The sequence below is a fragment of the Pangasianodon hypophthalmus genome, chromosome 8 (assembly GCF_027358585.1).
Source record: "Pangasianodon hypophthalmus isolate fPanHyp1 chromosome 8, fPanHyp1.pri, whole genome shotgun sequence".
Lineage (NCBI taxonomy): Eukaryota > Metazoa > Chordata > Actinopteri > Siluriformes > Pangasiidae > Pangasianodon > Pangasianodon hypophthalmus.
The window spans coordinates 14,168,864-14,185,949 of record NC_069717.1 but is presented as its reverse complement, the minus strand read 5'-3'; the positions used below and the strand labels follow the sequence as shown (position 1 = coordinate 14,185,949).

Below are 17,086 nucleotides of genomic sequence, written 5' to 3'. Positions count from 1 at the left end.
TTAAGGTCTAATTATGTACCATAAATGAATGTTTGTTATAAACCACATTCATTTTCCCTGGTAGAAGTTTCATACTAAAAGAACAGAAGATCTACCCATGAGGGTTAAACCTCAGTGATGAGCAATAGCACTATTTAATTATTTTTTCCTAAGAATGTTTTCAGTTCTTGGTTGCTGACATTTTTTCCCTCAACCTCCTTAATCAGCCCCTCCTTAACCGATTGTAGTTGGTTTTTCTTTTGATGATCAGTAAACATACTACCCCCATAAAAGCAATAAATTACTAGCGAAAGCCATCAATCTCAAAACTTTGCCCACAATGTGGGCCGACCAGCATGCATCATAAAACTGAAAGATAATGATTGTTATCATTAATTGGGAGTATTTAGAGGCTACAAAATAATAAAAATCTATAAATAACATAAGTTTTGAATGTCATCTCTGTGCTTAGGTTATGATGACACTGTGATGTTTTAATGAATAGCTCTGAAATATGCCCCTAAAGCTCCAAACAGTAACTTTTCTGGCTAAGAATAAAAAATGTCTGGGCTTTTCATTATCATCACCTTAATTATGGTCAAGCTTCAAATGGCTGGGAGTTCATTTAATCACTTAGAGCTATAAAATGCCTGAAGGGTGTGGAGGAGACAGTCAGCTTTCAATTTATGTTGTCAATTCTGTATAAAATGAAGGACTTAATTTTCCTGAGACCAGTGGTCTTCTCCAGGCAGCTTGCACAGGAGAAGGGAACTTCCAAACATGAGCAAAAGTTGATTTCATAATTCACTAGTGCATAACCACAGTCATTAACATGAGCAACAATTGAAGCCTCAGGAACAAATGTTTCATGAGGGAACTGAGCATGAGGGAAATTAGCCAACAAATCTCTAACCCTGGTTTTTGTGTGTAGATCTTTCAACCCATCGAGCTTGGACATTTCTGGTAGTTTCAAAGTAGATGTTTGTTATCAGTAATTTGGTCCTTATTATTAAAAAAAATGATACCAGTAAGCGTTGGCTGAGGCACAGTTAGTTGCACCACATATGAAATGCAATTTATGATTTAATTTCAATTCACACATTGCCTGATGTACTTCAATTGTATGAGGAAAATTACTTCCATGGTGTCTGTTGAAGTTCCAGGACTGTGCTGGCAGTGAGAGTGCCCACTGGGTAGCTTATTATAAGCAGACTGTAATTATTTTATGTAAGGCACTACAGCTAGAGAGATAACTACAGGAAATAGTGTCACTTTAATTTGCTTCGCAAAAGACTGATTTGCTGCATCCTCTGGCTTTTGTTTGTTGTACCAGAATGATACAGACCAGTGCTGCTTGTTTGTTTAATGTCTGAATGTTATAGGTATTGTTATGTTTCAGTTGGGGTTTGCCCTTGTAGTAAATGAGCTGCTTTAGCTTATTTTGCTGGCTCCAAAAAGCACTTATATATGTATATATTGGCCCAGTGAAATAGATTTATGAATACAAAACTGTAGAAATGGGGGGAAATTACTAATAGGGGGTAAAATGAAAAGTTATAGAAGTTCTGTGCAGATTCTTTGTGCTAAAACATGAGGGTTAAAACAGGAAGAAAGAGGAAGAATGTTGATGGTTATGAATATAATGATACTATGTGAATATAATATGAAAAATATATACAGCATACTTATCATATGCTGTATATGTTATATATTATGTGATAATATATAACATATACAGCATAAGTATTATATTTATTATTATATAACATTATATATAACAACTATCGACCTAAATAGTCAATGCAACAGGTAGCTAGCTAACATTAGCTAGCTAGCTAGCTCTAACTGTTTAACAGACCACTCTTAGAATTTAGAAAGTCACACTGATAAAGTAAGTTTAAATGGCTCTGAGTTCTGCATTTTTTTTAAGGACTGGCACAACATAGGTTTCATCCAAGTGTTTTACTAAAAAACAATAGCTAATGATCATGCAAAGCCCTATTTATTTGACACCGCTTCCAATATTACATTAGCAAAGCGGCTCAGATTGTTACATGCTAGCTGACCGTACTGTTAGTACCTTGTGATGCTCCCTATTTGTTAGCATCATGATTACTGCTATCACTCATGATTAGCCATTTCACTGCAACTTACAGATATATTCTGTACCCCACAACCATTTCTGTTATTCATTTCCAACATATTTCCTGTTTAATATGTGTTATATATATATATATATATATATATATATATATATATATATATATATATATATATATACACACACACACACACAGAATCTATGTCTTTGTCAGATTACAGTGACCAATTTTACTTAGGCTTGTGGTGACCAAGGGCAGTGGTGTAACCTTGGGTGACACTAGAGCAGATTTAATACAGAGAACAGATTTTCAGTCTTATTGAAACTAAATATATTTACAGTGAATAGGCCTAGCAGGGCCTATTCTCTCACTATGCTCTCATTTTATGTGCACTATATGGCCAAAAGTATGTGGACCCCTGACCAACACAGCCATATGTGGGTCTTTCCCAAATTGTTGCCACAAAGTTAGAAGCACACAATTGTACATGATGTCTTTGTATGTTGTGGCATTAAGATTTCCCTTATTGGAACCAAGGGGCCCAAACCTGCTCCATCATGAGAATGTCCCTATGCACAAAGCAAGGTCCATGACATGGTTTTCCAAGGTTGGTGTGGAGGAACTTTAGTGGCCTGCACAGAGCCCTGACCTAAGTACCTTTGGCATGAATTGGAATGCTGACTGAACCCCAGGTCTCCTCGCCCAACATCAGTGTCTGACCTCACTAATGCTCTTGTGGCTAAATGGACAAATCCCCACAGCTATGCTCCAAAATCTAGTGGAGGTTATTATAACAGCAAAAAAGGAGGAGTAAGTCTGGAATGGGATGTTGAAAAAGCATACTTGTGTGATGGTCAGGTGTCCACATACATTTGGCCATACATTGGCCAGTGTATTTGTAGGGGTTTGAAATTCACTTTACACCTGTAAAAGCTAGATTAATTATGATTGACATGGGACATGAAAATGTGCCAACCTCTTTCTGTCTTATGTTAACAAATGTGAAGAGGCATAAAGGTCACAAGAAGTTTATAGAGAGGGACAGTTGAAACCAGTGTCACAATAAAACGGCGTATGCAACAACGCTTCAGGCTTATGCTGTCATAACATTTTGTGTAATTATATAACTAATTATAAAAAAGTACATTAATAGCTTTGATATACAAGAAATGTGTAGCCCTTTTTACTCCCTGTTGCTGCGAGAGCAGAGCTCCGGGTTCGTAACTCAATCTGTTGTTTTGTAGATTACCATAAATGAATGAATATTATGTCTTAGCCTCCTACTTGTTGCTTGGTGTATTTCAATGTGCAGATAAGTGCATTATGAGTAATATCCATAAGTGACTACTTACAGGTAGATGTAAATGCCTCACTTTTGCTATTTACCCTTGTGTCAGTACACAAAATACAATAAATTCAATGAATATTCACCAACCAAAATGTTTACTTGTTAAATGAAAATAAAATAGAATGCCTCCATAATATAAAGGTTTACTTTCTATTACAATAATACCAAATCCTGTTAACTTGATAGCAAAACAAAGGTTGCAGGCCTGTCATGTGGCTGGGGTACAGCGTGGCCCAAACTGAAATGGCCTCTTCACCCTATGAAGAGCAATGACTGAACTGAGGGCAATAGTGTGTAGCCGTGTGAGCTAATCAATAGGCTAGTGCTTCAGCTGGCTAACTAGGCTAGTCAACTAGGTAATACGCTCTGTAAAGACTTCATGTAGAAACAGCAACTCTCTCTTTCTAAACAATATGTAACTAATAATATGCTTAGATTACTGTTTTAACAATCCATAGTTTTAACTTACAGTCACAGTCCATTAATCAGTCATAATTCCTAGTTTTTTTCACAGAGAAAAAACTTCTCTTTTCTTTTTCCTTAACTATCTGTCCTCAAAACGCTGATTAACCCCCATCCCAGTAACCAATCAGATGCGTGTATCATTTATGTTGCTAGGCAACCCCTCTTCCCCTCCACCCTCTGTTACTGAGGTTTTTTTTCCATTCTCTTTTTAAACAACGCAACTTATCTTAAAACAAATGGAACAAAAGTTTTTTATTTTAATCCCCACGAACTTGTATGAACCAACCCTTATTTACTAACTGCATTATGTGCATGGGTGTGTCTCTGAGTGCATGTATGTAAAACTATAGTTTTAACAAAACTGTATGTGCATGCATGGATATGTACACACTATATTTTAACTGGGTTACAAATGGTTTAATGTGACAACATTGATTAATTGCCAAATAATTCATATGTGCTCATATCTCACCTCAATGTTTACATTAATAACCTAGCTAGCTGGCTCTGAAGGCACAGTCACACCAAAGAAATTGATCTACCACTGATACTAATTGCTCTGGATGACACAATCCACGATTAAGATAAAATCAAGAATGGACTTCTTACATGGATGTAGGAATGTAGTGTTGCCTTTTTGCCAGCTGTGAAAATTAGTATTGCTGGGCAGTACTTAGATGAAAAGTAATGTATGCCATGGCAATACTGGGAATACTGACTGCAGCGGGCATGAAGTCAAGTGTAAAAGTAATAATTAGTAGAGTAAAGTGTAAATTTAGTAAAGTGTAGATTTAGTAAAATAAAGATGCTTTCAAAATTAATTAAATTAAATGTTTCTAAATATAAACACTATAAAAAACAATATACAACAGCAGCAACAACAACAACAAGAAATTAAATTGTATTTTTTGGTGTGACTTTTTCCAGTACTGTATCTGTATTTAGAGTACTGTGCTGTTATATATAATGTATGACACCATGTTAATAATTCCCCTTGCAGCAACATAAGGTTAAATGATTGCCTTCAGGGCATGAGGATACCTTTTAGATCATGAACCTGCAAGCTTCTGGGTTTTGGCTGGTATTACAAGAGATTGCAGAAGAGAGCTCTGATGTGTGTGTGTGTGTGTGTGTGTGTGTGCGCATGTGTGTGTATGTGTGTGTGCATGTAACAAGCCAGACAATATGTATGTGTCTGTATGTGTCAGAAACCTTATCCCTGCCCTTGTCTGAACTGTCTGTGTGATCGTCATGTGGTGACAGTGTGCTAGTGAATGCATGTGCAGTAATGTGATGGCTGTACTTATGACACACTCCACACTGTGGATTAATTATACATGACAGAAACCATATGGAAAGTGAGGTTTGAACAACCGACATTAATGTAAATGGCAAATGTAGCATACTAATAGCTATGATGTATTAAGAGCACTCTGCGAGATTAATCATGTAAAATTACATCTCACAGTAATATAAAAACACCAGTGCTGAGATGTGCACTGCACTGTCAATAATTCTACTACTGAAATCCAATTCATAGTTCTGAAGTATTTTTGATTAAATAGAAAACATTACAATGTTATGATGTGATGGTGCTGTGGCTCATGATTCGATGGCTCGTTATATTTCTGAGCCATAAATGGAAATCCTGTGGTATTACAGTGGTTGTGAAGGATTCACTATATCAAAGGTATTCAAGTAAAATTAATGAAGGTCTTGCTAAATAAAATTCCTTGCTTATAAAAGTCCAGGTAAGCAACTACCATGACTGAGTGGCAACAACAGTCCTTTTTTAATGCTATTTGAGATTTTTTTAAATAAAATCTATAATAATAATTATAGATCTATAATCTATAATAATAAATAATGACTATAAATAAAACGAATGAAGTGGTTATGATTTTTTTCCGCACTGGTGTTTCATGTTACTGCTTTTGCATAATACCGTTGACTCTGAACAGACCTGTTTTGAACTTGAAGTGGAGAAAAACACATACTTTTCCGTCCCGTCGTCTTTTATCATTCTGGTTTCCTTGTATCTTTTTTTTTTTTTAACAAGTCATGAGCTGCCCTCAGGAAAATAATTAACATATATGTGCTTGGGTGCAACATGATAGATCGTGTTTCAGAAACTAAAGGCACTGAACTCCAGCCACTTTTTTCCTATTATGATCAGTAATGCTACAGTGTTTTTGATTGCTCAGCTCACCTTCGATACTTTGCAGTCCAAAAGTTAACAGACCCCTGCACTATACTTAAAATTTCTTTTATAAACTCACTTTTTTAGTTATAGGTACAGAATTTTAGTTATCATTGGCATAATTATATGTACACTGTGCTGCCTGTGTACTTCAAATACGGTATTGTAAAGAGTTATTTTCTATCAAATCCGCATATTATCAGGGATAACTGTTCATGCTATATTTAGGCTACAAATACTGATAAAAGTTAAGTAATAGATAAATAGCATAAATAGAGCTTTTCATATATAGATGAAATGGAATCCCCAATCACCTGCATAAAAACTAATTATGATCCCCTTTTCAGTATGTGGGTAAGAGCAATCACAGGGGCTCTTCATTTGCTTTTATTTTCAATCAACAAAAGAGGCTGACACACAGGAAATGATACAGAGCACAATGCATCAATTACTGGAAACCACATTAACTATGATGCTACAGTGTCAACTGATCAACTCAAATGTTTTGCATCATTGCCCAATTGCATGATGCCACTTTTCTAAAGTGCTTTGCTGTGCTCCAAAGATCCCACATAGTTGTTGTGTTTTTTTTTCCTTTTTAATAAAGTAGGTATTTGCTGGATTTTTTATGATCAAAGGATACTTTTCTTCTGGTGCCTGTGTATTATTTAAAGAAACAGTATTGTGTAGTGTCAGAGTGCATCATTAATTCTGATTATCTTTGTGTCTTGCTCACCGTAATGAGTACTCACTATCTTCTCTGCCACTTTAAGAGCCCAGACAGGTGGAAAATATGGCATAATAACAATAATCATCATTCTGTGAAAGTGCCATCTTGAAGCACATGCTTTTGCCATGTAATTTGAACATCCGTGGTATTGGATTAGGATGAGAGTTACTGAAGTATTTTATATCTACCAAATATGTGAACTTTTGCAGATCATATGCACCAGGCTCAATTAACCAAATTCAGGCTTTAGATCATTTGAAAAACAGACACATTGTTCACACAGTGCAAACTGCTTAGATAATTACAAATGTAAAACCTCTGTAAATTACATGTGTTAAGTTAATATACCCAACGTTAGATATTAAACTTAATAAAACTAACATTAGCTACCTAGTTTGCTAAGGCCATATCACTAAAACAACATTTAGCATAAAACATTGATTTGGCTATACAGTACGTGTCAAATCCTGTTTGACTGTTTGGCTAACACATTTAACAAACTTCATCCCACTGAATAGCCAGCTCATTACCATCAACAGCAGTTTGGCTAAAACCATAACAGCTATACATCAGTCAAGCCAAAGACTGTGTAACACAGATGAGAGACAGATGACGTAAAGAACTGTGATTAAGTATGGACTTCTCTAACCTCCAGCAGCATGCACTAACTTTTGGAACTAAGTTAATATGATATAATATGGGACCCATGAAGGTCAATCCACAGTAGTGACAAGTAGAGACTAACATACTGTATAGTCACGTTCAACAGTTTGCATAGTAACAAGACATATTATATGGGGTCTGATATGCTATGTTCGTGTCTATTTTCAGGCTTGTTTAGCTCAAAAACCATTGTTTATGTCTGAAACTGGAGTACAAGCCTAAACATGCAATTTATTCAGGTTGCACTTCTCCCCTTCATACATATGCATCGAAGAAAGGATCATGCAAAAAGTGGGAAGTCAGAGGAAAAAGGGTGGAGATAAGGGAAGTGTGGCTGATTACAGATTCTGTTCGATGTACTAAACTTCCGGCAATTCACACAGAATTAGGCTACTTTTGAATTCTTTATTTATGAAAAATGTGAAATAATGTAGGCCTACTTTAGGACCTTGGTAAAAGAACAATTCAGGCAAAGTATGTGTTTTAATACTTCTTGTCTGTTGGACTGCTTTTGTCACACAGATCTGTCAACCCTAGCCACAGCACATATATCACAGATATTTACATAATTTTTTGCATCTGAAATACAGTTTCTTTATTTATATTTTATATAAAGTACTCATCTTTTCATTAGCGTAAAACAAACTGGGACTCTAATGGCGTATCAGCTCCATTAATGCCCCAACACCGTTTGCATGTCCAACACGGGGGTCTTTGACATTTATCACTTCCTTACTGAGCTTGAATTTCCACTTTAGTCCTGAGCTGTACTATTGAACATTTCCATATTTTCACAGCAGCTTTTAAACCATAATCTGCACCTCACACAGAGCACTTACTTTTGGTGTTCCCAGGCACAGTTTATGTAATGAGCTACAGCCTTAGTAAATAGAACATTAATGTCAGAATTGTCACATTTTGTGACTACATCAAAATATGTTTTGTGCTGCACCTCCTCATGTGCATAGAGTACATGGTCTATAGTGTGTTAGCTAAATTACAAAAATGGCCAAACTGTATATGTTACATGCCACATTAATTGTGAAAAAAATAAACAAAATAATATCAGTTTAATGATGTTCATCTTTATGTGATATAAATATTCTCTAATAATACTTTTTGTCTTTATGATTGACTTCAATGGCTTTTGGACCTGTTAAGTCGTTACCCTCCACTGTTCTTCCTGAGATCTCCGTCTCTGATGTCTTTACCCATTTTTCTTGATGTATATTTTATAACTCTGGCAGATGTCGTACGCTCTTCAGAACAGGTCTGGAGACCAAAAGGACACGGAAAAACCTCTCTTCTGTGTATTTGGCTTTTGATTTTGCATTTTACTTTGTTGTGTTGTTATAGAATCCACCCACATTTCATTTTTAAATTTGTTTGTAAATTGTAAAGCACAAGTTCAACTTGTATTATATCACTTCAGAAATGATAGGAAGATGCACACTTTTGCCCTCAGCCAGGTGCACACAGAGTACTCCCACCAGGAGTGTTGTTTGTGTGGCCCTAAGTGCACATGTCCCATGCAGACAAGTACTTTTGATGATAATAACTTGCTACATTTATTTATTGCCCACAGTGTTTTTAAATGGCACTCCACTGCATTCATATTGGGTTTTCATCTCAACTAGATGCTGAATTCTCAAAGCTGCTTCCTGGTTTAGAGTCAGAGGTAGATTTACAGGTGACAGTAATGAACAATGAGAAGAAATCTCTGGGTGAATACAAGGCTTTGATCTAACAGGCAAACAACCTCACCACAAGCCACCTGTCACTCAGTGAAAAGGCGACTTGAGCCCTGTTCAATGCTGAATCAGACATGCAGGCATTGTGTCAAATTCTACTCGGTTTTTGTACAGTCCACTTGTTGGCACCTTTGTTTCTACTGATGTGTAGTGTGTATCTTGAGACTGTCCTCACATTATTTGAAGGCTTTTTTGGAAGAAGGTGGATCTGCTGAAATCCTCTCTAGGGGAGACACTGGCTTAGTCATAGGGTTGTTGTTTACCACATCCTGAAAGCACTGCCAAGTCACATCACAAGTGCCTATTTGTCAGTCTTAGGGACATTGCCAGTATTGATGCATTACTCGATCACACCACCTACACACACGATTTAAGATGATGAATCACTGTTGCAAAGAAGCTGCCATTCTAATGGTTAGGTTATCACAGTTGTGATTAGGTCACTTGCCCTGTATTTACAGCCTTCTTGCTCTTTGTGCAGCAGCACGAGCTGAGCCTCATTCTGCTGCTGTTTTCAATACATGCTCCAGTTAAGTGGAAACATCTGGATAGGCAGAGGGTGCATTTGAAAGTATAGGACAGGCTGAGCCATAGGCTGTGACCGACACACACAGACACACATACACACACAGCAGGCGGTAAAGCATAAGCTGACCCCCTCCATCCACCCACCCACACAACTGCTGGGCCATGGATTGTTATTGTAACCTTGGAAAGCATAAAATATTAATGTCATACGCATGGAGTAACAAAATAAAAGTCGCATCATATTTGGCTCCATCTGTTGTTTGCTTTTTTTTAAGGAGGTTGTGTCTGTAGTAATGCTACATAGCATATAATAACTATCGTTCCAAAGCCAGACTTTTAATAGCTGTTTTATGCATAAAAGACAACAATTTAACATATGGTCTGTGTTTGGTGCATGAAAAATGGTTTTCTATACAGGTCTTTTTCTAGAAACTATATCTTCATGCTGGGAATAGAGAGACTCTTCAGCTCCATTTGCCTAATCAAACATTCTCCACTTGCGTTCCAGTTGATAGGATGCTTTATGCCTCTTGTCTGGGCTGTAATTATGTTTTATTAGGTCTTTGTGAAAGATTAAAACACTATTAGCACTGCACCAACCATCATACTCTCCAGCTGCTGCCTTTGTTTAGAAACAACATGTTTTATGACACCAGCTTTTAGTCACCTACACAATTACAGATAATGGAATTCAGCCCTGATACAGTGGGCAGTAGAAGCATTGATGGGATTGTAAAGGGGGTTAGAGAAAAAGATGGAGAAAATGATGGAGGAGAGAACATTGTACATGAGGATAAGAAACATCCATGTAAAATATGCAAATGGGAAATGTAGAGGATTGATGATGAGGATTGCCATGAGAGACAGATGGAAGGGAAGTAAGCGCACTTATAATCTGCAAATTAATGTTCATGCCCATCTGCACACTTACATGTATGGATATGTAGTTATATTTTATTAGTAATTATTTAATGCTTCTGTATGTAGATATTCTATCAATGTACTGACTAATCCTTTCTCTCACAGGTAGTGGAAACCAACCTGGTCGCATTTGACTGCCACTGGATCATCATAAACGAGGTAAGATTCTTAAATTCAGTAGACACTAGACATTACTGATTCCAAGCTGCAGAAGCAAATACTTAAAAATTCTTGTCATCTTAATATCAGACAGAATGTTCAGACAGTTATTATTGTTAGAGATCCATCAATGCCATTTTTTTCAGACTGGATACATGTTTTTTTAATATTCACAATATACTCCTTGTGCTGAGGTTTATATTTAAGATATAAAGGTGCTGGTCAGCGAGGGGGAAAGGAAGTATGTGTGTGTCTCCGTGCCTTCACAGCACTGAGGTGCTCTCACATTCAGCAGTTTCTTTGCAAGCTCACTTCACTGCTCCATGCTTGTGAATACCTATTTGTGCTCCTTGCACTCTTTCTTAATGATAACGCTCCCTGATACTAGGCTGTGCACTCAGGTCGGCTGCCATCACTCTCTCTATTAAAGATACTAACGCCATATGATGTTTTAGCAGGTTACTTGTGTTGTAGGAAGATGCTGTAGTACCTGCTCTTGGTAATATCACAGAGCTCAGTTTGCAGTCTTCTGGCATCATTGGCATTTCTAAGCATGATACATGTGCAGACATCTGTCATTTTGTGTCGTCTGCTGATTATAATGACAATGTACACTCAGCATAAAAGTAGCAAAAAGTAGCATGTGATATAGGAGCATTATTTATGAGTACAAGTAAATGAGCACAGCTTCGGACCGATACCCAATACCTCTGTGCATTCCTAATAGTAGCAACATTATACAATATTTTCATAGAGGATAAATACAATACAATATATTGTTAATCATGTTCACTGGTCGTGTATTCAAATAAAAAATTCCTACACTTCTTGTAAAATATGTCCTCTCATCAGCCCATTGAAGAACTCTGCTGAGTTAAATTGAACAGACATGCAGAAGCAAATCTACTCTTTCTAAAGAACAGTGCCATCCAATAATCAATAGAGCATTTTGCAAACCTTTTTTAATGTAATTCCATGAAAATTGAGTGCTCTAACCTTAACATTACATATTGCACACTTCACTTTGGGCTAAAAAGAATCAGCATTCTATGCCTATGTTTCCTTATCTGCCCTATTTTGTGGTCAGCTGGTATAGAATCTGGAACAATCCTCCAGAGTCCTGTTCCTCAAATCTGGTTTTTGGAAGGTCAGTGCACAACCGTACAGTCTGCTGCCTTTCCAGGGTTCTTGATTCAAATCATGAAGGGTTCACAAATTGGAGCAGGCTGGAGCAAAGTGTAAACCTGTTCATGCAGTGAAGTAGCTCTTCGGGGACAGGTAATGATAATGCGGCTCTGCTGGGACTGCTTTAGGTGACTGCTATAAGCAAAACACTTTATAGATACTCAGTTCCAATGATTGATTCTCCACCTTAATGTCAGTCTTTCCTCTCTCTGCTGAGTTGCATTGTTTTTACTAGGACATTAAAGGAACTTGAAAAATGTTCAGTTTGATGACATTGCCTTAGACAATCTCCTAATCAGGCTTACTGGGTATCTGATACCTATAATGATTATAATGGCCATGCACAAAAACTTTGAGGCAAATGGGTTCTAGGTAAGGAAACATGTAGACATGTATTACACACATGTAAATGCAAAAAACATAACTATAACATAAATGGTGGGAAATAAAAAGTGGGAAAATGGATTTTCATTGTAAAGGACATAGAGCGCAGGCATGTACCCATATGACTCTTGGTTCATAAAACTTTGATTATGGTAGTATTAATTATGTGGATAGATTCAGTGTGGTCTTTAAAAGAGAACCATTTTCAATTATATAAAGATTAAAAATATATATATTAAAAGAAGGGTTTAAACTGAAAATCATCTAAATTTATTAGAAAATCAGGATGTTACAATATACTCATAATATAATTTATTATATATACTCATATATAATATACTCATAATACAATATTACTCATAATGATTTAGTTTTTCTCAAAAAATTGGCCTGTGTGTGCCAATGCTTTAATCTTGAGTAAAAACTGCACAGAAATTTGAGTGCAACATTATCAGACAATGTATACATATAGCAATACAGAAGGTACACATTTATTTTCTGTAGCTAAATCTCACATCATTATACACCATGCATGTGGGGCATAAACAAAGTGAATAGGAAGGTTTTTAGGAATAGGTCAATTTTTTTACTCGGATCATGGGTAAGAAATGTAAAATCAAGCTAACTAATGATAAGAAAATATTTCTGTCGGCAAATGTTTTCTGAAATTCGACATTAGAAAAAAAAAAGAAACTGGCAGTCACTACTGAAGAGAATTTTTGTGCTGGTAGAGAAGTGACTCCAGCCAGAGGCATTAATCACAATTGTGTAGTAATTGTGTTCATCCAGTCAATTGTTTGTGGTAGTATTAACTCCACCTGTATGTCTTGACTTGGTTTGCATGCTACCTGGGCAAGAAAGGTAATTCCACAAGAGTATATAGAGTATGTACAGCACTCTATCAACAACTTCATGTTTAGCTCAGGTTACTTTCTGTGTGGAGTTTCGCATGTTCTGCCCATGTCCATGAAGGTTTCCTCCTTGTTCTCTGGTTTCCTTCTAGCTCCCATGCCAGTAGGTGGATTGGCTATGCTAAACTGCCTCATGTATGAAGGAGTTTGTGTGTGTATGTATGCGTGTGTGTGTGTGTGTGTGTGTGTGTATGTGATGCCCTGCAATAGACTGATAACCCATCCAGGCCTTGTGCCCAGTATTCCCAGGATTGACTCTGGATCTATTCCCTGACCAGGATAAAGTGGGTATTGAAAAATGAATAAATGAATGTGGGATCGCAGTTATTTTGCTGAGCCTTACTGTAACAGAACAGAGCTACAAGCAAAATCTAATCAGAATGAGCAAGTGGATATCTGCTATGGTTCGGTTATCTATCCTAATCCATGAATTTATATAGTCACATGATACAGAGGGGGGGACAGTGGTTCGCTTAGTGCGCTGCTGTCTCGCACCTCCAGGGTTGGGGTTTGAATCCTGCTTCCACCCTGTGTGAGGGGAGCTTGCATGTTCTCCCCATGCTTTGGGGGTTTCTTCCGGGTACTCCCGTTTCCTCCCCCAGTCATGTGTTGTAGGCTGACTGGCATTTCCAAGTTGTCCATAGTGTGTGAATGGGTGTGTGAGTGTGTGTGCGGTCATGCCCTGCGATGGGTTGGCACCCCATCCAGTGTGTCCCCCACCTTGTGCCCCAAGCTACCTGGGATAGGCTCCAGGTTCCCCCATGTTCCCATATAGGATAAGTGGTACAGAGAATGGATGGATGGATGGATGGACATGATATAGAAACGATATCACATTGTGAGCTTTAAATTATCTATGCCATGACTACTTACATTGCTCATGCCTGGCCTGACTTGACAGCAATCTAAGGGTAGGAAAAACTGACAAAACTGTACCTCTAAACTAGGCCATAACCCTGTAGGCTTCTATTTATGTCATTCTGATTTAGCTCCACTAATTAAGCATCAAGAGCTTTTTGCATTTGTCAGCTAGGGGTAAAACAGTAACTGGGCTATGACATTTTCAGGTTCATATGAGTGTGCCTGCCCTCTAAAGTGCCATCAACTAAGTTTCTGAAGTATGAGTCAACTATTTAGAGGAACTCATGTAGCCTCTGTCCTATGTGCTTGCATGGCGGTCATTGTTTTTCTTAAAAAAGTTAATTAGCATTTGTGAAAAGACATTTCCTTTTTGAAAATGGTGAGCATACAGGTTTGTGTTCCACCCACAAGAAGATCAGAACTCTATGGCACTGTTTGGCCCATGTGCAGGAAAAAGTTGGTCCTTTCCATGTGGGTGGAACCCCAGGAGCATTATGAAGATGACTCGCTTTATGAAAGCCAGTCACTGGGAATTAAGTTGTCACAGGTAAAAATGGCAAATTCCCCAAAGTGAGACTTGTCAGACGGTGCGGTTTGGCCACATCTGCTCCCATCTCATCATCCCCGATCTATGCGTTCTGGCCCGCATGCCATCAAAAAACATGGCCTTGGGCTTAAATTAGTACAAACTCCTCCTTGGGTCGCTTAAGAGATGAGACAGTTCCCTCATGTTCCCTTTTGCTCTATTCTCCTTACTTTATGACTGCACTCACCTTCTTCCTTTAGATTAGCACCCATCTGGGAAATATCTATAATATGAATGGCTATTATAAATAGATGGTCTACTTCGTCTCTGGCAGCAGTTATAAAGAGAATGTGGATGGGGTGACCTCGGACTAACGACAAAAGGAGGACAGTGGCCTTGCTGGAAGAGTAAATAGTTCACTGTTTGTGTATGAGAGAGTTGTTATGTACCTGGGAGAATCACTGAGGGAAGAGAGATGCTTTTAAGTCTCAAGAACTTTTGTGCTGAAGGATTTAAGATCTTGAACTGAAAGTGTGTCAATATCAGAAGTGCCGCTTTTCCAGCAAACAGTGTGCAGTGTTGATTCTATGCTATAGTTTGTCATTGTTTTTCCAAATTATTTACTGTACTTCCGCAGGTACCATGAGTACTGAAAAGGACTAGTATAAGAAAAGGTGCAGATCATTAATTGGCTAAACGCTTTTGTCACAGAATCATAAATTGCTAAATTGTAAATCGCTAGTGTAAATTGCTTTTCTACTTGACAATATTCAGTAGCAACTGTTTGCCAAAGATTCCTTCTCTTTTTAAAGGTTCTTTTTCTGGCAGATTTAATAGGCAACATAACTGTATTATCACACATTTTTAATGTTTCGTATTTGTTTTTATATTTTTACCTACAGTTTTTTGTCCCCAATAATGGGTCGTATTCAGAGTTGAGTTAACTGCGTGTAGTGAGGATTTAATACTGAAATTGCACACATCAGTACTCACACCTCAAAAAAATAAAATAATAGGACATGCTATTTTATAAGCTTCCAGATAATAATGGTGACAACCATATTGTTAAATTAAAGCAATTTTGCAGTGACTAATGTGATAAGTGCTTTTGTTTAAATGTGGTGATATAAATGCTATTGAAAAACATCTTGGGCATGCCTACTTACGAAAAATCTGGCAATCTCAGAGGCATGTACTCTACACAGGTGATTTGATTCTGAATGGGGAGCAGCTGCATAACCTGTTTCTGAATATGCATCACATTCCCTGAGTAAATATTGATGTAACTTTTTGACTTAATTTACTGACTCTGAAAATGGCCCCATATGCCCCAAACATATTTTGAGGTTCAGTCACAGAAAAGGGTATTTTACAACTCAATCCCTTCACTAATCTACACTCCACATCCACCAGAGAATTCTTCATACTTTAATGGATAACATTATCTGTTATGGGAAACAGATACAGGTGATTTAGCAGGTTATAGATAGGTCTGGATTCGGATTAGTAACCATCCTATGCCATACCTTGCTGTCCGGCATAAAAGTGCTAATAGTTAACTGAAAAGTTGCATCAGCATTGCTTAGCACTGTTCCCTTTCTTGCTACATTTAATTATCATCCCAATTAATTCACAATCATGTGTGATTTCTCTCTACAGGAGATCTCAGATCTGGATGTGCAGGAGTTGGTGGTGAAGTCTATAGGACGTCTGACTCTCATCCGACAGACCTTCCCTCTTCCTCAGAACACCAGCCAGCAATGTGTACGGAACAACCACCGCATCAACAACTCCCTCTGTAACCCCAAAGACCCCAAGGCTCAGACATTAGAGGTACTTCCCTCTTCTCTTGTACTCATATCCATTCTTGCCATACCTTTGTAAAAATTCTCACTCTTATCTACTATTAACATATAATGAACTTTTGTAAATCACTGACAAAAAATTTGTTTGTAATGAATAGGTGAATATAAAGATATAGTAAGCAGTGTTGAGGGAAGTTATTTAAAGCTGTCAATTTTGAAACTTAAAATTAATTAAAACAAATATGGCCCCTCTCCAAAACCACACCCCCAAAACACAAGGATGCTCGCAAGAGATTGGCAGGCGAGTAGAGATGCCTCCCTGTTCTTATTAGATAGATGTTAATGCTCCACATTATATGTTGTTTCTCCCATTACAGAGCCTGGGATGCCACAGATACCAGAGATTTTCCTCAGAGTAGATACTTTGTTGACAACAAAAGAGAACTTTCCCTAATATTAAAAAAATCACTGATGCCACTTTTAATTAAATAATTAAATGCTGTATCATCTTGCAGTTTCTGGTTACGTCCCTACAATCCACTTGAATGCCAGTGTTTTTGACTACCAC

The 17,086-nt window shown here is 37.4% G+C and overlaps 1 protein-coding gene across 3 annotated transcripts in view; it reads left to right on the top strand.

Moving 5' to 3' along the window:
• grid2 (glutamate receptor, ionotropic, delta 2) overlaps window positions 1-17,086 on the top strand; it is a 392,977-nt gene that overhangs the window by 251,057 nt on the left and 124,834 nt on the right. For all 3 annotated transcript variants that reach the window (XR_003403097.3, XM_026919491.3, XM_026919501.3), the window contains exons 5-6: window positions 10,793-10,846; window positions 16,373-16,546. Coding sequence is in view for 2 of the 3 variants with exons in the window: in XM_026919491.3 (XP_026775292.2) it covers window positions 10,793-10,846; window positions 16,373-16,546 (228 nt within the window). In the remaining variant the exon portion in view is untranslated. The remainder of the gene's footprint in view (window positions 1-10,792; window positions 10,847-16,372; window positions 16,547-17,086) is intronic.